General features: G+C 33.8%; 5 protein-coding genes across 13 annotated transcripts in view; 3 read left to right on the plus strand and 2 right to left on the minus strand.

Annotated features, from left to right (window-relative positions):
• The first annotated feature begins 596 nt into the window (after positions 1-596).
• Not3 (CCR4-associated factor Not3) lies at positions 597-7,677 on the plus strand. 5 transcript variants are annotated; one of them, XM_031979201.2, is made up of 10 exons: positions 597-1,009; positions 1,959-2,191; positions 2,273-2,428; positions 2,531-2,710; positions 2,807-3,094; positions 3,229-3,484; positions 3,577-3,786; positions 3,916-4,184; positions 4,569-4,778; positions 4,854-7,676. In XM_031979201.2, the coding sequence occupies exons 1-10, from the start codon at positions 985-987 to the stop codon at positions 4,950-4,952; spliced, it is 1,926 nt and encodes a 641-aa protein (XP_031835061.1). In that variant the 5' UTR covers positions 597-984; the 3' UTR covers positions 4,953-7,676. The 5 variants fall into 5 exon arrangements, with proteins under 5 accessions (XP_031835061.1, XP_076222480.1, XP_031835060.1 ...); XM_076366365.1 differs by having other exon boundaries at positions 3,229-3,337; positions 3,413-3,484; positions 3,577-4,184; XM_031979200.2 differs by having other exon boundaries at positions 3,577-4,184.
• A 19-nt stretch (positions 7,678-7,696) lies between these two features.
• On the minus strand, positions 7,697-10,280 carry pths (probable ATP-dependent RNA helicase DDX47). The gene is made up of 8 exons (XM_031979204.2): positions 10,036-10,280; positions 9,489-9,582; positions 9,167-9,331; positions 8,920-9,086; positions 8,593-8,829; positions 8,299-8,522; positions 7,976-8,237; positions 7,697-7,896 (listed from the first exon to the last, which is right to left on the minus strand). The coding sequence occupies exons 1-8, from the start codon at positions 10,114-10,116 to the stop codon at positions 7,759-7,761; spliced, it is 1,368 nt and encodes a 455-aa protein (XP_031835064.1). The 5' UTR covers positions 10,117-10,280; the 3' UTR covers positions 7,697-7,758.
• Positions 10,281-10,555: 275 nt separating this feature from the next.
• On the plus strand, positions 10,556-11,138 carry LOC116428084 (cytochrome c oxidase assembly protein COX19). The gene has a single exon (XM_031979205.2). It carries the CDS (start codon positions 10,884-10,886, stop codon positions 11,136-11,138), a length of 255 nt encoding a protein of 84 aa, XP_031835065.1. The 5' UTR covers positions 10,556-10,883.
• Positions 11,139-11,779: 641 nt separating this feature from the next.
• Positions 11,780-13,263, plus strand: Ppcdc (phosphopantothenoylcysteine decarboxylase). Its single transcript, XM_031979206.2, has 2 exons — positions 11,780-12,205; positions 12,696-13,263. Exons 1-2 carry the CDS (start codon positions 11,780-11,782, stop codon positions 12,864-12,866), a joined length of 597 nt encoding a protein of 198 aa, XP_031835066.1. The 3' UTR covers positions 12,867-13,263.
• Positions 13,264-14,061: 798 nt separating this feature from the next.
• Mmp2 (Matrix metalloproteinase 2) overlaps positions 14,062-22,660 on the minus strand; it is a 162,130-nt gene continuing 153,531 nt past the window's right edge. For all 5 annotated transcript variants that reach the window (XM_076366363.1, XM_076366362.1, XM_031979151.2 and 2 more), the window contains 4 exons: positions 15,910-16,331; positions 15,139-15,437; positions 14,610-14,713; positions 14,062-14,482 (listed from right to left, as the gene is read on the minus strand). In XM_076366363.1, coding sequence (XP_076222478.1) covers positions 14,241-14,482; positions 14,610-14,713; positions 15,139-15,437; positions 15,910-16,331 — 1,067 coding nt within the window. In that variant the 3' untranslated portion in view covers positions 14,062-14,240. The remainder of the gene's footprint in view (positions 14,483-14,609; positions 14,714-15,138; positions 15,438-15,909; positions 16,332-22,660) is intronic.

Here is a 22,660-nt window from a genome sequence, read left to right on the forward strand (position 1 = left end):
CTCACATTATTTAAATTATGAAACATATTTGTGATGTGAACCAACGGTAAATGAAAACAGAATATTTTAAAATTTAAGCAATAAATGTCCATATTTATTATAACTCATCTATTTATTTCTATAATGCTATTTATCACACATAAATCGCTTGATGCTGCAAGTTGACCATTGAATATCACAATGCATGAAAGACATCTCGTTTTAATTACTTTTTTAAATAGTTAAAATGGGGCGAATAATTAAATACAATTTTGAATATTGTTTAATATATTGAATAAATTAAACTTTATAATATCTTATTGAATAATATTCTGTTATTAATCGTATGAAGTACTATAGATGTGAATGAATTTTTAAGGAAATTTACAATTAAAAACTTAACCATAAACACAAAAAGAATAATTTACATAAATGTAACATTACATTTCGTTAAAAAAACTTGTGTAATAATTAAATGCAATTAATTTCTAAATGTTGCAAATAATATACAAATTAAATTTAATTTTTTTACTAAACCGAATTGTTACTTGGTATTTGCAATTATTGTGGATGCGTCCAAGAAGTTCAAACGAATTTCGATTGGTTTATGAACACGAATGCATTAAGTATGTGCGTTAGATAGAATGTGTGAATGCGCCAATGCATAATATACCATCTCATTTATTCAGTATTTCATATATATCATTTGTTGATGCTATCACTTTTTGTGTATTTTTATGTGTTGTCGATTTACAACCAAACGTAGCGTACATTGTATATTACCAAAGTTGAGAGATTAACGGGAAAATAGAGCAAGCATTAATACAGCTCGTTCACGGACAGTCGGACGTTGTCATTTGAAAACGGAAGCCATCTTGTGGCCGAGCTTCCCATATTATACAGGGAATAATAGTTCAGCGACTATTTGTCCCGTAAAATTGTTTCGTACTTTTTCCATTACGTCTAGACTATGCATGAATTATTGTATCACATGTTTACATAGCCATGGCTGCGACGAGAAAGTTGCAAGGTGAGGAGAAAATGTTTCCAGCATGTTTACATTTAGAAAATTTTGTTATGGCCCTGCACCACTACAACTTTGACTTCAATCTTGCTTCGCGTTCTGCATTTCTCTGCCGGTTTAAACGCTTGTATTTGCGACTAGTAGCGGCCTATTTTTAACTTGTGTTACCTATTTGCATGCAGGCTTCTGTGCCTGACAGTTGGTACAGGTTGCCAGGGTATGATGGATTGGTATGTTCTATTCAACTTTTCACATGTTTCTTTAATAAAAGCTTCATATTTCTAATATAAGTTAGGTTCACAATTGTCTAATGTTACTATTTTATGTCAGCATAACCTTTTAAACATCTATTTATTTCTGCTGTGTGACATACATGTATAGTGGTGCGAGGTATAGCATATGTAAAGTATTCGCTAGTACAAGCTTCTAATATAAACTACTTAAGTAGAAAATATATTTATACAATTGTAGATTATTATTGGGTTTGTGTTTCTTTAATAACAGTTCTTAAAGAAGTTGCTAAAGAATTAATAAAGAGTACACAACGATATCTATAATGTTTTATTGCACCCATTACTTTTCCAGCTAGAATAGTTGTATCACTTAGATCTTGCATACATAGTCAGACGTTTGAAATAACTGTTTAACAATGTAGCTTGTTAGATATATTAATTTAGAAAGAAATGAGTTAAAGTAACGTGTGACCTGTGTAATATAATATTGTAAAAAGTTGATGCGCTTTATATTTAAATGAAAGATATCTTATTCTTAAACGGATCATCTTTGTTTGTTTTGGTTCTGTATAGAATTTTATTAATAGTATTTATAATTTATGTTTATATTTGTTGATAATATCAATTGGTTTTATGTGCTTTATAGATTATCATGATAATAATAATAATATAATTTCATGTAAACATTTCGATAGACTATATGAATAGTTGTTTAATTTTAGGTGAAATAGATCGGTGCCTTAAAAAAGTAACAGAGGGTGTAGAGACATTCGAGGATATTTGGCAAAAAGTTCATAATGCTACGAACAGCAATCAGAAGGAGAAATATGAAGCGGACCTTAAGAAGGAAATCAAAAAACTCCAGAGGTTACGTGATCAGATCAAAACCTGGCTTGCGTCAGGCGAGATTAAGGATAAAAGTACCTTGCTCGAGTATAGGAAGTTAATTGAGACTGTAATTGTATTTTAATGCAATTGTTTATTTAAAATTATTATTATTATTAAATGTGTATTAAGTATAATGTGTTTTTTTTAGCAAATGGAAAGGTTTAAAGTTGTAGAGAGGGAAACAAAGACAAAAGCATATTCAAAAGAAGGTTTAGGTGCAGCTCAAAAACTTGACCCAGCTCAAAAAGAAAGAGAAGAAGTCTACAATTGGCTTGCAAATTCCATAGAAGCTTTAAATTTTCAGGTATGAAATAGAAAACTACTCTTTATCAAATTTAAGAAAATCTCACTAATAAATATATAGTGTTAAATGTATACTGTAATTAATTTTGATATTTTGATACAGTTGGATAAATTTGAATCGGAGATGGAGTCCCTACTGGCAGGAAAAAAGAAAAGGTTAGATAAAGATAAGCAGGATCGGATGGATGAATTAAAAGCAAAACTTGATAAACACCGTTTCCATATTCGTAAATTGGAAACATTGTTACGTATGTTGGACAATATGTCTGTTGAAGTTAATACTGTAAGTATGCTAGTAAAATATTAAGACTATAATAGTAAATTAAATATGATTATATATATATTTATATATAGAAAAATTGTATTTCTTGTGTCTCAGATTAAGAGGATAAAAGATGACGTAGAGTATTATATAGAATCTTCGCAAGAACCTGATTTTGAGGAAAATGAATATATTTATGATGATATTATTGGTCTTGATGAAGTAGAGTTGTCTGGGGTTGGTATTCCTTCGTCAGCAACTACTGATAGCAACAACAGTAATGAGACTGGAGGTACACCAACCTCAACTAACTCTGGTACTTCTCCCATACCATCACCCCCATTAAGTTCTACCATGCACAACCATTCAAGTGATAGCTCTACGGATAATGACAAAAAAACAAAGGTTTATATATTATCATATGTAATTTAGACTCGTATACATATACATATATATATAGTAACTTTAATAACATTCTATTCACATATATTAATTATAATTGATAGAAAGCAAGTACTTATCAAATACTTTCATTTCAGCCTGTGAAACCGACAGCAGTCAGGCCATTATTAAATTCACAGGCGAGCATTCCAACCACGGGAAGCACTGCCACTATAAAATCGAATTTATTATCGAGCAGCACTCCAAGTAAGACCATTCCCATGACACCTAGCCATAACTCGCCTAGTTCTACAAGTCATCACATTGCTACAACTAATGCAGGCAACTTTGCCACAGTAGCTGCTTCGCATAGTAATTCACAAGCCATCCATTCTACCTCTAGTAAAACATCTTGTAAGTAAAGTATACGATTTATTGATAAAACATTTTAATTTTAACATTTGCTCGATGATTCTAAGATGTGTTTTTTGTCTTTAAATTTATAGCTCATAGCAGTGAAAATGGTTTGTTGTCGTCTTCGTCCACGTCCAGTGTTACCTCCAATGTGCCACAAACGATCTCACAGCAGCACAATAATCCTGCACCCATACAGACGACACATGTGTTACATAATCAACAAAATCAGAATCATAACAGTGAAACTGAAATTACGACGCCGATTCCACCATCTTCTTCGCCACAGTCGTCAGTTAGCAGTAGGTCTTCACCTCCGCCCGCAAATTCCTGCTCGCCAGCGCCATCCGCTGCCAATGGTCTCATGCCTAAGCTTCCTGATGGCATGTCTTCTTTAAAATCTATAGCCCAACAAGTAATTGTCCGAGCAGGTCTGGAAATACCGCCGTCCGAGTCGAACAGAAACATCTTTGATAGTGCTATGGCGAATAATAACAACAATAATGCCACTTCGGAAGTACACATTCCTCCTCTGCTTGGTGTTGCGCCACTCGGCCCGGTACCTCTTCAAAAAGAACATCAGATGCAGTTCCAGATGATGGAAGCTGCGTACTATCATATGCCTCATCCATCTGATTCTGAACGTTTAAGACCATATTTACCAAGAAACCTATGTCCAACACCTCCTTATTACCAACAGGTACAATTATGCGTGCAGGAGAATATCCATTTACCTTACAATTAGAACATGTATGCATAGGAACAAGCACAAACATCAACATCGATCATAGATCAAATCTATATTATTATCCGATTTATGATTGGAGATTCTTTTCTTCTTCTAAACGGATCATAAATTGGATAATCAAGTTGTTTACGGTAGCACTGAAAAATTTCAAATTTTATTTTTAAAAAAGTATTCCTATATGTGATGTTTTTGCCATTTGTACTTGTTCTCCCGCGCATGAATTCGAAATATAGTACATAACCTTGTGTTAGTTAACCCGACAAACAATGCTCTAAAGATATTTTAATTACAATATCTTTATTTTTTTTTGTTCTTCACGTTAATTTTATTCGATAGGTTCAACTTCCTCATTCGGACACTGTGGAATTCTTCCAACGTCTTTCTACGGAAACATTATTCTTTATATTTTATTACATGGAAGGTTCTAAAGGCCAGTATCTGGCCGCGAAAGCACTAAAAAAACAAAGTTGGAGGTTTCATACTAAGTATATGATGTGGTTTCAAAGACACGAAGAACCAAAAGTAATTAATGAAGAGTACGAACAGGTAAGAAACGTTTGATAGAAATAGTTTCTATAATTATTATGTAAATTTTAATTACGTAACATGTTATCGTTTCAGGGAACCTACATTTATTTTGATTATGAAAAATGGGGACAGAGGAAAAAGGAGGGCTTTACATTTGAATACAAGTACTTAGAGGACAGAGATCTGAATTAACAGTCCTGTTGCTCATGAAGTCTCCGAAATGCACTATTTCTGTACCGGTATTATCAAAAAATCGAAAAGACAAATTTTATTTTTTACAATTCTATATTTTCACAAAATATAATTTTATTTATTGGTAAAGCGTATCTCAGAAAAAAAGTAAATGAAACAAAAAAGATAGAAAAGCTCATGCATAACGGGAAATGAAGACACTTCATTACATTTCAATGTTGCGACGGTAATCTCTTCTATTCTTTTTCGAAACAAAGAAAACAAACTACGAATCACGCAATTGAACTAAACACAAAAATACAAATATTACAAAGGATGGAGTAAGTTAATCGGGGACAGTAAATTGCAACTGTAAAAAGTAATGATATATGAGAAGCACCAGAGACACACTTTTAACATTGTAGTGTGTGGTGTGTGATACAAGAGGAAGAAGTTATACTCGCTGGCGACTGACTCTGTAATACCAGTACAAACATGCGTGCGGCTCATCTGCCGCTCATGCAATGGTATGTCTTAATGTTAGATTATAAGTAGCCTTTTTGTATAAAGTATATTGAGGTATAAAATCCTTAAATTGAATTACTGTACAGAATGTGTAGAAATAGTGAATAATAATATTATGGAATATATTTTATTTCTCATTTAAATGAAACCTAAGTTGTTTCAATTTTTGTCATATCTGGCACATCTTTGACACCTTGCATTCGGAACATTCCATCCATTAGATTTCTGCCCTTGACCAGGTTGTTTAACTGTTTTTTACTGTATAAAAACGAGATTTTCAACTCGTCGAAGTCAAAAGCCTGTTCACTACGTATCTGCATAGTGGCATACTTAGAGTAAGCTACTGTTCTACACACACTTTGTCAATTCTGAAGTCTTGATTTCGTTCATTTTCAGCAGTCTCGACCGCGACATATTGTATTCATTGAATGGCGATTCGTGATAATCACTGTGCATATGTATTTATGAATTATCGAAAGATAAGGGAGAAAGAGAGGGAGAAAGAGAGTGAATGACAGAGGGAGCGAGTGAGAAAGACAGAGCTATATTGTACGAATTTATTTATTATGAAATGTCGATACTATCGAAAACTGAAACATTTTTAACGGGAAACAAAAAAAAAAGGAGGAACATTTTCAATAATTTGATATGTACATATATGTATATTACCGTACCCGTTTGATCTCAAATGTTTCTTGTTAAATGTTATTGAGGCAGTATCGGCATTTGGAATAGATAACTTCAGACAAAAAGTCTTTGCTTCAGAGTTTGAAGTGATTGCTTGCACGCGTGCTATTTATCATTAAAAAGCCTTCGACAACGAGATTAAGCATATTGCATCCCTTAGTAATTACAGAGAAAGATCAAGATTTCTCATATGATTGACTTAGCACTAGGATGGAGATCTACTTAAGTACTAAGCGAACAATAGGTGTATTCTAAGCAGATGCTCTGATTGCAAATGAAATTATGACCGGTATATGTTTACATGGCAGTACCTAAATATATAATTTTTTTCTTCTTTTTTTTTTATTCGCTTTAAGACAATATTCGATAATCGCATATATTTCTTGAAAACAAATGGTGTTGCAGTAAATGTTGGTTTGCAAGTTTGCAGTACACTTCAGATTTAATTGTACTCAATATATTCTACAACAATTTTATTACGCGGTTTACACATCATCCACTACTAATGACCCTTCAATAGTGTTCAATATGTTAACGTGTATCGAAGGCGTCATGCTTGTTAATAATGAATTAACAGAAGTTAGGTCTGGGTTAGGTAAGACTTACAGAATTACAATAAACCAAGGATTATTCATTTTATGCGGCACTACATTATTCTCCGGTGCACATTTTATGAGATCCGATTTGCAATCCCACATGTTTGAAAAGAGATTCGACCGTTCAATGTTATATGCAAAGAAAGAGATAAGGATTTGTTACCACTTTATACAGTTAAATAACATTGTAGCCCTTAGACGTCCCATTATAATCATAATGTTAAAACAGAACAATGTTGTTCTTGAGTATTATGTACAATGCTAATTAATGATTTTCTTTAGAAGTTTGAAGGAAAAGTTCAAAAAAATTTTACAACAGTGTGCTGTGTATAACATTTTTGCATTTGTTACAATGTTTTTTTGCTCTTTGTATTTTTTAGGAAACAAGGTTCTGCTTTGTAATTTAAGTAGAGAAATACGAACAGAAGACTAAATTGGTTGTGTAGGTTGATAATTTCTGCTTTTGGTGCTTTATTAATATCAGCTAACAAATATTACTACAAGTGATAAATGACAGGTTAAAAGATTGTGATTTTTATGATCTATTTTATACTTTTATTTGAATAGATATTTGTTTTGTAAAGAAACTTGAAGAATCTATTAGCACAGAATAACCGATTTTCTTAACATTAAGACACTTTTCTTATTTTACAGCTTATAAAGCTGAATGTTTGGTTTTTGTTTGTAAAGGCTTGATTTTATCATTTAATTTGATCAGTTGTGTAGTGACAAATTGATGCAGCGGTAACCGATTGGTTCATCAATGGAGTCTACTTCTGTTATTCTGTTAAAAACAGAATTTCAAAAATCGCAAAAGAAACTTAAATGTGGTTTTGTAAATTAACAGTTACTTAAGGATTTTAATACCAACTATGAGTTTTGGATGCACATACATATGAGAGGAATGGTGATCAGATTTATAAATAAAACAAACAACAATGATAATAAAACTAAATATTATCCTGTGTTGAGATTATTTATTAAGATTTAACAAACATATTGAATAAGAAAAAAATAGATCAACCCTTCTTTCCCATTTTTTTGCCTTTTATTCTTTTCCTAACTCCAATAGATTGTTCCGTATCATCATCTTCATTGTTGTCTGCACCCTTCTTTCTTTTGCCTGATTTTTTATTATCTTCGATATCTTTCATTTCCTGAAATAAAATATAAATGTTTTAAACATGACGTAGCTTTTATTAATATTCAAGTTATATCTCACAAAATCAGATTTACCATTTTTGCGATACGTTGCGCCTCGGCTACCCTCTCTTGAAGTACCATTACTTCTTCTTCTACCGTAGGATATAAAGGTAATTGTTTTGATATCAATTGTTCAATTCTTTGATACAATTCTACGTCGTATTGCGTTACGAATGTAATGGAACGACCGGAACGACCAGCTCGTGCAGTACGACCAACTCTGTGTATATAATCTTTGCTGTGCGTAGGTATATCGAAATTTATTACGATATCTACGTGAGGAATATCAAGACCCCTATAAAAGGCAATAAACATAAATAAATTGTCAATAAATATATTTAATAAGACATATTTACCTGCTGGCAACATCTGTAGAAATAAGTATAGACCGATTTTTTGCTTTAAATTTAGTAAGAGCAGCTATCCTTTTATTTTGCGACATTTGTCCGTGTAATGGAACTGCTGTAAAGCCCAAATTTCGTAAAAGAAGAGCAGTCCTGACTGTATTATTACAAGTTGCACAGAAAATCATAAAACTATTGCCTGCTAGTTCATTTAGTATATGTACTAAATACACGTCCTAAAATATAAGAACTACTTAAAAATGAAAATTTGGGATCCAATTTATAAAGTTTACAAGCTGCGCGTACCTTGAATTTCACTGGTATAAATATATAATATTGTTGTAATTTTTCAACTGTTTGGTATTTTGTTGAAACTTCCACTCTAACTGGATTTTGCAAAGATGCTCGTTGAAGTTTTTGAACCTTCTTTGTCATTGTTGCAGAAAACAACAGTGTCCGCCTTTCTTTGGGTATTACCCTTAGAATTTTGTCTACTTCAACTTCAAAATCCATATTTAAAATACGATCTGCTTCATCCATAACCTTGAATAAATAATATATTACATAATAATAAATATGAAATTATTGTGATTTTTGTATAAACTAATACATAAGCAAAAGGATAATAATTACCAAAAATTTTAATGACCGTAAATTAAAACCCTTAGTGTTTTCCAAATGATCAACCAACCTTCCAGGAGTGGCAATTAAAACATGTGGTTTTTTTGCTAACAGAAGTGCTTGAGACATCATGTCCATTCCTCCCACTATTACCGCACATTTTACACCAATACTTGATCCTAAAATATAATAAAATCATGAAAACTACTACTGATATCTTAACGTACAGAATAGAAAATATTAACAGTGCTTTTGTTACCTAAAGCTTCAAACTGTTCTGATATCTGAAATGCCAATTCTCTAGTAGGTGTTAAAATTAAAGCAAAATATCTTTGTGGATTTTCTAACAATGCTTGCAATATAGGAAGTGCAAAAGCAGCTGTTTTGCCAGATCCAGTTTCTGCCAATCCTATTATATCTTTACCTATAAAATTAACATATAAGATAGAAAAGTCCAACATATATTCTTGGTAAAGCTTGTTTCAATATAATAAAACATGATAATAATTCTGGCCAATAAAATATCCCTGTAAAAAAATATTATGGCTGTAAAGAATTAATACATAAACTTCATTTTTTACCTTGTAGTGCTAATGGAATAGCCTCACATTGAATTTTTGTAGGTGATTTCCATTTTAGATCTTCACATGCTTTACATAATACATCTACAATTCCCTGTAAGTATTATAATTAATATGATATCATTACATTATGTTTAGTACATATTCAATGTCAGTTCAAAATACTTATTAATGACAATCATATTTTTCAAGTTCATAATTATTTATAAGTATTTAATTGATAATAACACTAACAAGAAGGTTTTTGAACTGACAAAATGATATTTACATCTATTTCACTTTTATTCTTAAAATTTCGAAACTATTATTTCCATATATTGGTTTTTATGTACAAGAATCCTAACTTAACCTAATATTTTGTTTTGAATTGAAAACCATTTTAACATTGTATTTGTTTATTGCAAATTGTTATGTACAATATTAAAAATTTATATTTAAGAATGGTACAGTAGTTTTATTATTTTTTAATTTATAAAATTTCCAAAAAAGTAATGAAACAGATTCTTTAGATAGGTTATATTTTTTCCTAACAGATTGTTCAGCTCACCAAATCTTTCCAAGATGCCGCTTCAACATTTTCTTCGTCTTCTTCCTGTGCTGAGTTATTTGCTGAATTACTTTCTTCCATTATTTAATCACTAATATTTACAATAACATAAATTTTTTAATTTAGTTTGCGGTGCAGCCACAAACTCAAATTTCAGGAACGCGTGGTTTATCTAGTAACCATTTAAGTCTCCTTTACCTTCTTATTCTATTGTAACGAATGGTTCTTTAACTGCCCGTCGTCCATGAGAAGAGGACGCTATAATAGGTTTTAAATCTTTAAGTCGGTAAAGCAGTTTGATCTGATCACGGAAACCCATAAGGCATTTGATCTATTCTTATATCTCATCGATGCTTATATTTCGCTGTGTTTAGTAAATTCAGAAATACACAGTGTATTCCACTAGTCAGCCAAGTAATGACGTGGAAGTAAGTAGATACTTGGTGCTCACGTTGTGTAAACGAAACTCTTTTTTCTCATCTTTATAGAAGGTGATTATATTCAACCCCTTTTTTTTTTATCCAAGAGATAGTACTCCAATTAAAGTACATATCAAATATATTTCTGTAAATTCTACTCCTGTACAAAATTTCATTAAACATAAGTGTCATACTTAAGAAATGTTCCCTATAAATGATTATCTGGAAGAGTATCTGAGTACCATACAATTTTTGAAATGCTCTTTAAAATTATCGTCGTAAGCGGCGCTACCGTCTACATCTTGTAATGGCGTTAAAGTTTTCCGTAGTGAGATTTGTGAGGAGTTCGCGTAGAAGAGAACAGTAATTTCATTCGTTTTTTGTTTTCACGCATTGATTGTCCTGCATGAACGGTGACGAGGGGTAGTGATGACCTCGTACACATTTTCGCAGAAGTCATTAAATCCTGTGCCACCGGAGAAGGGCAGTTTTCCTCTCGATCATGAGGGTTTTTGCAAGGAGCCCATGCTCAAGTATATGCGTTGCTTGTTCGAGAATAAGAACGACAATACATTGTGCAGAAGCTTAGCAAAGGAATACCTTGGTTGCCGAATGGATAATGAATTGATGACAAAAGAAGACTGGGTCTCTCTCGGATACGCTGACCAGGTCAAGGAGACATAACAGCAGCAGTTTATTACTAATCAATCCCCTTATCGAAGTTTTTATCGATCGACCAGCATTTACGAACTTTTTGTCGAGTCATTTTTATTTTATTTGGGAAAAAAACGAATCTACAGGTTCTAGAATATATATAAAATTTTCAGATAATAATAATATATGTATATATAATATATATATACATATATATAAATATATATATACGCATATAAGTGCTTATACGAAAATATTGGCCAGCAATGCATTAATGTTTCCAAAGAAGTGAATTTCTTTTAGTATATAGTCATACTGAAGTGACAAATAATAAAGTGCAGTGAAAAAACTTCAAAGCCATCTACTCAGTACTTAAAACTGCCTGTTACATAGAGACAATAGCATGTTTGTCAAATAGATTTAAGAAGATAAATTGTTGTCAAACTTAGAGCTCTGTTACTTATAGTTCTGTGTTGATTCAGCTAATCAAGGTATTTCAAATCAGACGGCCTAATATATTATAAAATACTTTTTGTTGTATTCGGATGGACCAGGCCTATTCCATATTGTTCTTTAGTATTATTAATACCGTAGAAGTGCGGTTCAAACAGTGAAAAAATAAACAGATAACAATTTACTTGAAGAAAAACAATAAAGTTCAATCTATTAAAATGGCGAGCAGCACTAGGAAGAAAGTTCTGCTTGGTTGTACTGGTAGTGTAGCTACGATTAAACTGCCACAGTTAATAGAAAGATTATGGCAAAACAATTTGGAAGTAAGAGTAGTAGTTACAGAGAAAGCAAAGCATTTTTTAAAGGAGGCAGAGTTGCCTCCAGGGATTCAAGTTCTATCAGATACGGTAGAATGGGCTGCATGGCAAGACAGAGGAGATCCGGTGTTGCATATCGATTTAGTTAAGTGGGCTGATTTATTCTTAATCGCTCCGTTAGATGCTAATACACTTGGCAAGATAGCTAGCGGTATATGTGATAATATCCTGACCTGTGTCGCACGTGCCTGGAATCCTTTGAAGCCATTGGTGTTTTGTCCTGCTATGAATACGAAGATGTGGGAACACCCTGTTACTGCACCACAGGTATAACTTGTAATATTACTTTTTCATTTCTTTCGAGTAACAAATATTGAAAATTTGATAAAATCATATATGTATTCTATAGTTAAATAACTGTTATTCTAATTGCTTTATAAGTATTTTACATTGTCAAAATTTCTCGCTACAAGTCAAATGGAATTATAAAAATTATTTAAGAATAAGAGTTTTATACACGTACAAGTAGTAATCCTTAAACATGTTGAAGTCATATTAATGTCTATTTATATTGCAGAGTTTTGAACATTAAAGTTAATGATACATTATTTCTAGCTAAATGGTACATGGAATAACATAAATTCATTAGTTGGATATTTAAAAATATTATCAGAACAACTGAAGTTACAATACATTGTATTACTGAGATTTACCTAAATAATGTAAAATTAAGATTCAGTAAAACAGAAAGTTAACAATTTCTCGTCTGATTATAAAATTTCTTATTTAAATTATTTGAAATGTTTTTGTTTTATAGATAGCTTTACTTAAATCCTGGGGATACAAGGAGGTAACTTGCATTTCTAAAACACTCATGTGTGGTGATACTGGAATGGGCGGAATGGCGGAGGTGGACACTATCGTTCAAACTATAATGAGATTGCTTAATCCTTGGGACCCATACTCGCCACCAGATCTACGTCTTTAGCATGAGAGGAAAGATACAAAATATTCAACGAATCGTTACTATCGTACAGATTAAATGTGAAATATTTTATGGAAGAACTAAGATATAGAGAGTTGATAATGCGTAATTATGGTGAGATTCAAATAGTTTATGCTCACAGTCAAATTCAAGTCCAACGACAAGTTTTAACTTGTGCAATTACGCTTTTCTGAATGCACTGTGGTCGCGGCATTTTGTTGCTCAATTCAAATGTTTTCTCGAATATTTGCACCAAAGGAAGTAGGCAAAACAGAATCTATTCGTCGAAACGGAATTGTAAAAAATTGTAAAAAGGTTCTGTTCACATATCGTTTGAAGTTGAAGGAAACAAAATAATAAAAATGTACGTGTTTTTGTTAAATATATGAGTTAAGCGATATCTTATGGCGTTTCTCTCTTAAACACCATCTACGTGTAATTATAATAAGTTAAGAAACGGAAATTATAATACAATTCATTATAACACTGTGGAACAAATTTTGACCTATGTTAGTTTTTGCAATAGCCACTATATAATTCTTATAGAGTTCCTTACCCTAAATACGAATCCGAAAACCAAATTGCTGGGTCAGGTCCAGTTTTCGAAAAAACTGGGATTTTGTAAAAACGGTCGAATTTGTTAGAAAACCAAGTGTTATGTGAAAACTAAAAATGATAGGCAGTTAAAATTTGTCACAAAAAATAAAGGAGACTTGCCCGATCACGTAGCTATATAAATTTTGAGTTTTGCGTATCATTAAATGTTTGTAAACGGTGATGAAAGTTTAAAAAAAGGTAGATGCGCGTACTTTGTATGCACTTCTGTTACATTTCTACGAAACCGACCTTCTTGACTGATTCGATAGTTTCAGTGTTAATCATCGTAATAATATTACTCGTATATGTGTATTCACATATTAAACAGCAAATTATTTAAAACGGAACAATCGTGAAAAGCTTTCGTGAAAAGTTTTTTCGAAAACTGGACCTGACCCAGCAATTTAGTTTTCGGATTCGTATTTAGGGTAAGGAACTCTATAAGAATTATATAGTGGCTATTGCAAAAACTATCATAGGTCAAAATTTGTTCCACAGTGTACTTAGAGTATAAGTATTTCTATGTAAGTTTCTTTATTCGCCAGGAAAATGAAGTACGTGACAGGCAAGAGAACTCTAAAAGAATCAGCGTAAGTCGTAGTTCATTATTAAAATTCTTTATTAAAATTATTTAAAAATTATCTTATTAAAATTACTTTAATTATACATCATCGGTATAAGGGAAGTGCATTAAAATTTGGTCGCGTGCAGACTGGAGCGCGTACGGTGGTGTGTAATACGTGCTCGCGTTTGCACGCGGCGTTACATAAATATCACAGTTTATAAATATTTGCTAAAATATACTATAAAAAATAACCCAAGGAAATGCGTCGGCGGTGTTAGTGCGCCGCTCGAGGCCATGATCTTCGATTTCCTTGGAAAATTCTCGACATCGTTGGTTTCTAATTCACGTGGGCATCCCATCCAAACCGGTGCCGACAATTTCTGCTTTTCATGGGCGACTTTCATTTTCGAATCGTCGAACTCCCAAAAACCTTTCCCTTTGAAGAAGTACGTTTTGCCTGGAAGAAAAATATATTATAATTTAAATATTAAAAATTATTATTATTTAAATATTATAAAAGAAATGATAATATTATTCTTTTTCTCATTAAGTTCACTTTCATCGTTTTCTAGAAAATTACTCACCATTCTTCCACTGGAACACAGCGTCGATATCGTGCCCAACACCAGCGAACATACTTATGTCCCTTGGATAATCCAGTTCTACAGAATTTACAGATTCGTCGAACCTGCAAATATACAATTTTGCGATGATAATTCTGTTCTTTTTTTCAATTCAAGTTTGAGAAGATTCCGATAGTGTTGTGAAATATTTTGTAAAATACAGTATTCCTTTCTGAGAATACAATTATAAGTATCAAAGGCATAAAATAGGTATATACATATGTTCACAAAATTCAGATAAAGTTTAATCAATGATTCATCGGTAGGTTTCATTTGCAAGTATGAATACACAAATCATGTGTATTATAATAAGGCAAGAAACATGTATAATTCAACCAATTCAGGAACATTAATTATTTTAAACTCTGTTCATCTATTTATGTTAGCTAAGTCTATTTAGTTTGCTATAGTTAATAGAAAATAATATTTTGATTAAATTTATATAAAACAGTAAAATACTTTTTGTATTTTGCAATGTTAATATAACTACCTCCAATACATAGATCCGCTGAAGAAGTAAGTTCTGCCATTATGGCCCCAAATCATAGCGCCATCGATTTTATCTAACAATTCAGGAAGCCCCAGCTCAGTCAATGGTTTTGGATATCCTTCTTCTAAATTGTTGGCGTTGAAAACGTAATACTTTTTCCCGATGAAAAAGACTATCTTCTTGTCCGGATTTTCATACACCGCATCCACGTGGTCGATATCTTCAGGTAAATTGAACAAACGCGTGATTTCTGCTGGGTAACCCGCGTACAATCCTTGATCGCCGATTCTCCAAAGGTACTGGAAGAATAGAAAGTTCACGTGAAAAGACCTACGACGTGGCAGCGAGAATTTTTCTCGTTAAATATAATATATTTTACATATTTAACAGATGTTAAAATTGTAGATACCAGTTACAATTTATTGCCATAAATCATGATTCGTTTACCATCGATTAGAACACACCTGCTCAATTCAGAAATCATATACAATTACATATATTTCACTAAAAAAGGAATTCTATTGTATACAATTTGCTAAAAAGCACGTTATCTAGTTTCATAAAATATAAATAAAATTCTACAGTTTATCGTTAACGAATATCTAAATAAAGGATAAACCGATCAAACCGATATTTATAAATACTCGAGTGAGTAATCGTAATTCCAATTTCCGTTAACCAGTCCCCAAAAATTTGAATTCCTGCAAGGGTCCACAGATCATTTGTCCGAGTTCGTCGAAAACGAATTCCTCGAAGTTTCTCGAAACCCACCCTGCCCTTAAACACGAAGATCTCCCTGCGAATGATGCTGATGGCGTCGTAGCTGGTGTCACATTTGTCCGGCACGTCGTTCCTCGGCGTCGGTGTCCACCGATGCCTTGGCCTTTGGGTGTTCATTGTGGTCCTCGCTGTCGTCGTCGTGGTGGTGGTTGTGGTCGTGGTAGTGGTGGTCGTTGTTGTGTGATGCCTGTGAGGTTTGTGAGGTCTCTGAGGTCGATCCACCTCTGGCCTTTCTGTTCTATAATCCGGCTTTTGGGGGTAGCGATCGGGGCGGTGAGGTCGGTCGTCGCCCGGATAGTGATTCGGCCTTGTCGGTCTTGTTCGCCACGGTCTGTAGGTCGTCCCAACGCTTGTCGTTGTTGTCCTAGGCGGCAGACCACCCGGCAGGTTCCCCCAGAGCTTCTCGGGAGCACCTAGAACATGATCATCACAGGTTCTTCATTAATCCTCTGTGAACAGAAAATTGAGCCGCGGTGACTGGACCCTGGTCTTTCTTTGGGCATGGACGCGATCTATTCGAATCAAATGCGTGGAAAATGATTATTTGAATAAAATATTAATTTGACTTTCGCCTGTCGCAGTTTCCAATGAAATTTCAAGACAAACGTCACGTTAAATTAAATTTCATTGAACCTATCCGTTGCGTATTTTTCTTCGAAAAATATTGTCTTTTAGTTTATCTATTTGCGGTATTTATTGGTACATTATAACATAAACGTCATGTTATAAAGTGAAACAAGATTTTCTCGCTCAGCTGATGTTTGACAGTGTTCATCCTGAGCCTTAATCCACTTAACAGGTGGACTTTGATATTTTTAATATTTAGCTGGGGCGCCGACATTGTTTTTTCGAATATTTTTCGTTCATAATAATATAGCAGTGGAGTATTCAATACCTTTATTGAATTTTAAGAATCATTTATTATCTTTTTAATATTAAGAAATCACTCCGATCGGAGTGAGCGACAATTAACCTGTTAGCATTACTTGAGAATATCTAAAAACCACTAGAATTACAGTTGCGTATAATACATATAAGAGAATGTTAAACGCTAATCGCACTGGTAAATTGTATACACCTATTCCTATCGAATCTAATCAAATAACTGGCTACAAAAGAAAGGTAAACAAGTTAGACGATCAATGTTTCTTAGTGGAGACAGAAGCAAAAGGAAAGAGAAAAATTGGAAAACCGATTAATCGGACAATATAGGGATCGATGTAAAGTCAGAACGAAAAAGAACGCAGAATTTTTAATGGAATATTACACGAAAATTGGCAAGATACGCAGCGACTGGAATGGAATTGAACACCTCGAATCAGCCTTGACATAGAATCACAATGGTGTGGGGTTGAAAGAGCGCCTCGCAATTCAAGGACGACGATATCGACAATTATCGAGAGCCGTCATTGTAAAACCCCATCGACGGTTAAGGGGTGAGATTAGATTGTACAGTCGGGAACCGTCTAGTTCGCTTTCTCTGTTTATCTGTTCATCTGGTTCGATCTGGTCTCTCTCTATCCATCTCCATCTCCATTTCTCCAACGCTCTACCCTCTACCTCTTTGTCACTCCCTTGTCTTTCTCTTCCGGCCCCAGTCGGTTGCAGATTCCGCTAATTGGTGGGTTCCCAGCGAATATTAATTATCATTCGATTCTGGGACACACAACGTTCTTGAATAATGCAATAATGCAGATAGCTGGGGTTGCGCATGATGTATACTTTGCGCGCCGCGATGTATTATGCATCACGTTTATTGCCAGTGACTTCTCACTTGCGTAATTCCTCTACTCGCGAGTGGACGGAACCGTTCGGGTGAGTGTCTCTTTTGTTTTTCTTTCTTTTTTCCTCGTGGGATTGAGTTTAAATTGCATTGGTATCTTCGAACAATGAAGTTACTTGAGATGTTGGCCGATGGTTCGAAGATCTTTGGGGTCGTAAATAGTAAGTTCCAGTTTGAACTTTCACTTTTTCTCGGGCAGCTGCGACTTCTTGTTTCAGGTACCTATTGGAAATGTCTACTTTCACTTTGTACGAATTTACACTAAGTTTACACTAGATTTATGGATACTTACTGTATAGTTTGTTCTATAAAAAAATTAGAAAAATTGATATTCGTTCATTTAGATGTTGAAAATCAGAGGCTTTAAAGTAGACAAATTAGGATGCATATTTGCGTAACTGCATCGATGAAAATCGACCCAAATATTTACCAAATAATGTTTAGAAAATTCAATATGAGTCAAATTGACTCGTTCGGTAAATCTAGTATCAAGTATTATATTATACAATATCAACTTCGTTTTCAATTGTTATTTCGTGTTTGATATTTCACAATATTTTGCAGACCTTTAGATTTTTTAGAGTTAGAACTCGTTCTCTTGCGTTCCTCGCAGGAACGGCGAACGAAAGAAAAAAAGTTGCAAGGGTCGTTTAGCTCTCTTCAGATTTCTCAATAATTACAGAGTGCAGTTTCTTCGACATGGCTCTCGAGCCATATTCTTTTTTCCAGCGGCGCGAAACGCATTTTTCTGCCGTGGAAAACGGGAAATACGTACGGTGATTCCAGAAGCGGGGCAACGTTTTTTCTCGGTACAATTTGCATCAACGCGACGAGCACGGAGTTTTGCTGTTGGCTAAGAAACTGCTATCACGGTAGTTGGGAAAGAAGAACGATGGAAATTGCATCGTTCAGAAGACAACGCGAAGAAAAGGAAATTTTGCCTAACTGTCCTGATACGAGAACACAGCTCCTGCGAGGCCGTGTCCTGAATAAATACATTACCGATCGAAAGCGTACCCTTACGCTTCGTTTAGGTCCATTCGACCCGAATAAAAAATTTATTTGAAACTAAAGTTACCATTTCTACTAATTTTGTTAACACTGTTCAATTTATTCCTAGTGATTTTGTTAGTGTTTTCTATTGGCTACGATAATTTTGCAATTTAAATGTGAAGTATGCATTCATCGACAAGTAAGTATTTACAGAATACTTACGTTTTTCGTGGATGACGGAGAGAATTGTCTAACTTCTGTACTTTATAGTATATTCACTATTCCGGTATAAAATTAAAATAAACGGGAGATCGCTAACTTTTTGAGGTTGAAGGCAAGGGAAATTGTTAGATGGTATATATTCACGTTATGAAATGTGCACATTACAGGTTAGTCATTAAAAATTTCATGGAAAATAATTTTTAGAATTTATATGGGACAACAGTCTTGATTTTCCCAGATATAAAAATTAATTGTTCGAAAAACGATAAAAACTTCACCGATTATATTATGCAAGGAAGTTGTGTACAGTTTTAGTATTCGTATTGTATTGTACTTTAAAATTGCGAATTTGTAGGATCGAGTTCATGCAAGCCGTCGATTAGTCGACGACTCGTGAGTACGCGGCAAAACGTCGGGCCTGTATCCAAGGGATCTTCTTTCATAAATTAGAGTATACAGTTTCAGCATAATAAGACTTGGCTAATATGTCTGACCCTTACGTACTGATTCTACTTTATATACCGTATCTGAATATCAATCCATATAATACATGTATTCTATATGCCAGGCTTCAACATCCATTCATTGCGCAACGAGATTTCATATAAAAAAATGTTTATACTACAACTTTTATTATTCAGTTTTGCTACAATTATTCTCAAACGTTCTAAAACAAATTCTTAAAGAACTACATTAAACCATACTTAAATAAAGTAACACCGATCCAAATTTCACATTGAAAAGCCAAAAACACAGGAAAATGATTAACAATATCCTTAACGAAAGATTTACTCAAAAACCGCTTCCCTTTTCTGTATCACGGAGCAGTCTCTTAACACAATTAACGCAATTAGTTCCCAAGTAACAACCGTAAATCACCGCTTATCACGAGATCGGATTCCCCGAACTTATTCGTTTCAGCTCCCAGCGTTTTCTTATCTGGCGGTGAATTTCTCGCGCGGTTCACAAACCGGACCTTTGTGTTTCGGTTTACGTATCTGCCGGCCGTGCGCGAGAATTCTCCGAGTTCCTGTATCAGGAAGACCCGTTGAAAGCGGAGGAAAACCGAGGAAAGCTGTACCGGGAAGGAAGAACGATAAAAAAAAAAAGAAGGGAACACCAGCACAGATACGGGCAGGGCGGTAAAACTCTCGAGCAAAACTTTCGATTAAACGCCGGGGGAAAGAAAATTCCGGCGGAAAAAGCTTCGATCGGCGCCGGGTAATCGGACGATCGGGTAATTAAGACAAAGAACGGAATATCGTCGAGGTGACGTTTACTAAGCATCGCGTCAGGACGCTATTAACCTATTTTTTCCAGACGGTGTCTCGCGTAAACGCGACACCGTCGAGAAATGACTTCCTCTGCAATTTGCTAAGGTATTCCTTTTCGATGGGGTTGGTTCATCGTTGAAATTAATGGTACCGCGAAAACAAAGCACTCGTCAGGTTTATTCGTTAGCGTTGTTAGCGTTGTTACCATTGTTACCATTGTTACCATTGTTACCGTTGTTCTCGCGAACGGAAGAACTAAGAGAATTTAAAATGAACGAAATTAATTTTTTCTATCACTTAATATAAAAATACTAGTTTCAAAGTTATCAACAGTTATCATAGTATAAAAATATACTATATATTTCATTTGCCAAAGCTTGATATCCTGTTCAAAGTATTATTTTAACCGAATTGTGTCGGTGATTTTAAATGTTTTAAGCGGAGCAGATGATGCTGTATATTCTTCTAGATGATGTAAAAGCCCGTGTCAAAAGAATGGCGAAGACGTACCGCGGGAAATGAAATAACGTCTTGACGCTGTCACTGAAATGAAAATTCAAGCGGATACGCTACAGTAGAATGCGTTTATTTATATTTTTCGTTTATTTAATCTAAGAATTTATTTTTCATACAGAAACCGTGAAACCTTTTTCCGTGGGAATTTCGCGGGTTTATTCATGTTTCACTGACGCTTAGAATTTCCGTTTTAAGGAAAAAGAACTGAAACTGTTTGAGCTCTCGAACACAGTCGCTTAAAAAAGTAAAATCTTCTCATAGCATTCAGTAAACCGACCGTTCTGTTCGTTTGACAGAAAAAAAGAGCCAACAGGTTTCTTAATTAGTGCGAGCCTGGTCGTCGCGTGTACCAGAATGAAAGAGGAAAATAGGCAATTACAAAAAACAGCTGCACTTCGAAATTTAACTGTCGAATTTTCCTAATTTCCTCACGGGCCTTGTTAAAATTTCAAATACTAGAGAAACCGTGTGCACAAAGTTTATTGTTAGTTGATCGTTTAAATATCATAGACAAAGTATTAGAAAAATCGTTAAAAATATATCGTTTCGTGAAACGTGCATTTAAAATTAATTTCAAAAATATCTTTTTCACAAAGACAGTCGATGTGTCTTCAACTAGATAAGTATAATTTTAAATTTCATAAATAATATCTTTTCGAATTTTTGGATGCGTATTGAATGTCATTGGCAATAAAAGCAATATTGTTGTATTATAATTGAAATGTTGAAGTATTCGTAACTAGTGAGTTGATCTTAGAACATTTTCTTTAGTCGAATGCTTAAAATATTAAAGAGAACTCTGAGACAGAATTCCACTTTTATTTTGATCAATTAAAATTGAAACGGTTTACCGCCTGTTTATTTTATCTTTGACAATACAAAGCGGTATTTTGTAAACCTCTATAATTTAATTCCCCTTTTAAATTCAATAGCTTCTCACAAATTTATTTCATAATCGTCGAAGTAGGAACTTTCGTGAAATATAATGAAGCGTTCCTCTGATTTTATATCGGAAAAGCTTCAACAGAAGCGAGAAGCTTTTATCCGCCACCTGTTTTCAGAAATGTTTATGTTTTATTTGCCAAACGGATTATTTTATATATATGTATTAAATGTGTCCGATAACAATGAATTGTGGCATTTTATTCAGTTCTAGCGTGTAATGTTTACTTGCAATTGCAATAATATTGTTCGAATAATTAAATAAACGGCTGAATTAATAAAAAAAAATTAATTGCCGAAGCACAACGATAACATAAGGTTTTTTGTACGTGGTTAACAAACAAAATTGTTTTCTTCGAAACGAATAACATCTGTTTTCAAACTATTATAATTTATATAAAGGACAGTTCTTTGTTCGTTTTTATGTACTTAGGTTTGCTTTAACCAATGAGCAATTGGCAACTCTTATTTTTCTTTCTTAGAAAAGAATCTCAAACCTTTTGCAATATACCAATATAAACCCAATAATATTCCTCAATTAAATCAGCCAACAAAAAAATTGAAAAAACAAATTCCAGCTAGTAATTATTGTCGCAAAAGTAACGAGGAAATTCGATGAACATCGAGCGGGTTTCTTTCAAACTGTATTTGTCCTCCGAATTCAGTGACCGGTGTCGGGTTCGTAGAGTTGACGTATCTGCCGTATGATGTATCGAGCCGATTTAATTAAAAGAATCACGAAAAATACGAGGAACTGGGTTACCGGCTGGATCGTTATTTAAAATTTATAAAATTTTTTCTTTTCTACCCCCCCTCTCTCTTTCGTTCTTTATGAAAGGGGAGCGTGCTTCATTGAACCGAGAGCGTTTTACGTTTCGCGACGAGATAACGCTGTGGAAATCCGTAACGTAATTTATTCAAAGTAGGTTATTTCGAATTAGGTCGGCCAATGAAAATTCGCCGGGTACGTTTTGAAATTTTTATTTCGAACTTCGGGACATCCGGCCCGCCG

The sequence above is a fragment of the Nomia melanderi genome, chromosome 3 (genome assembly GCF_051020985.1).
Source record: "Nomia melanderi isolate GNS246 chromosome 3, iyNomMela1, whole genome shotgun sequence".
NCBI lineage: Eukaryota > Metazoa > Arthropoda > Insecta > Hymenoptera > Halictidae > Nomia > Nomia melanderi.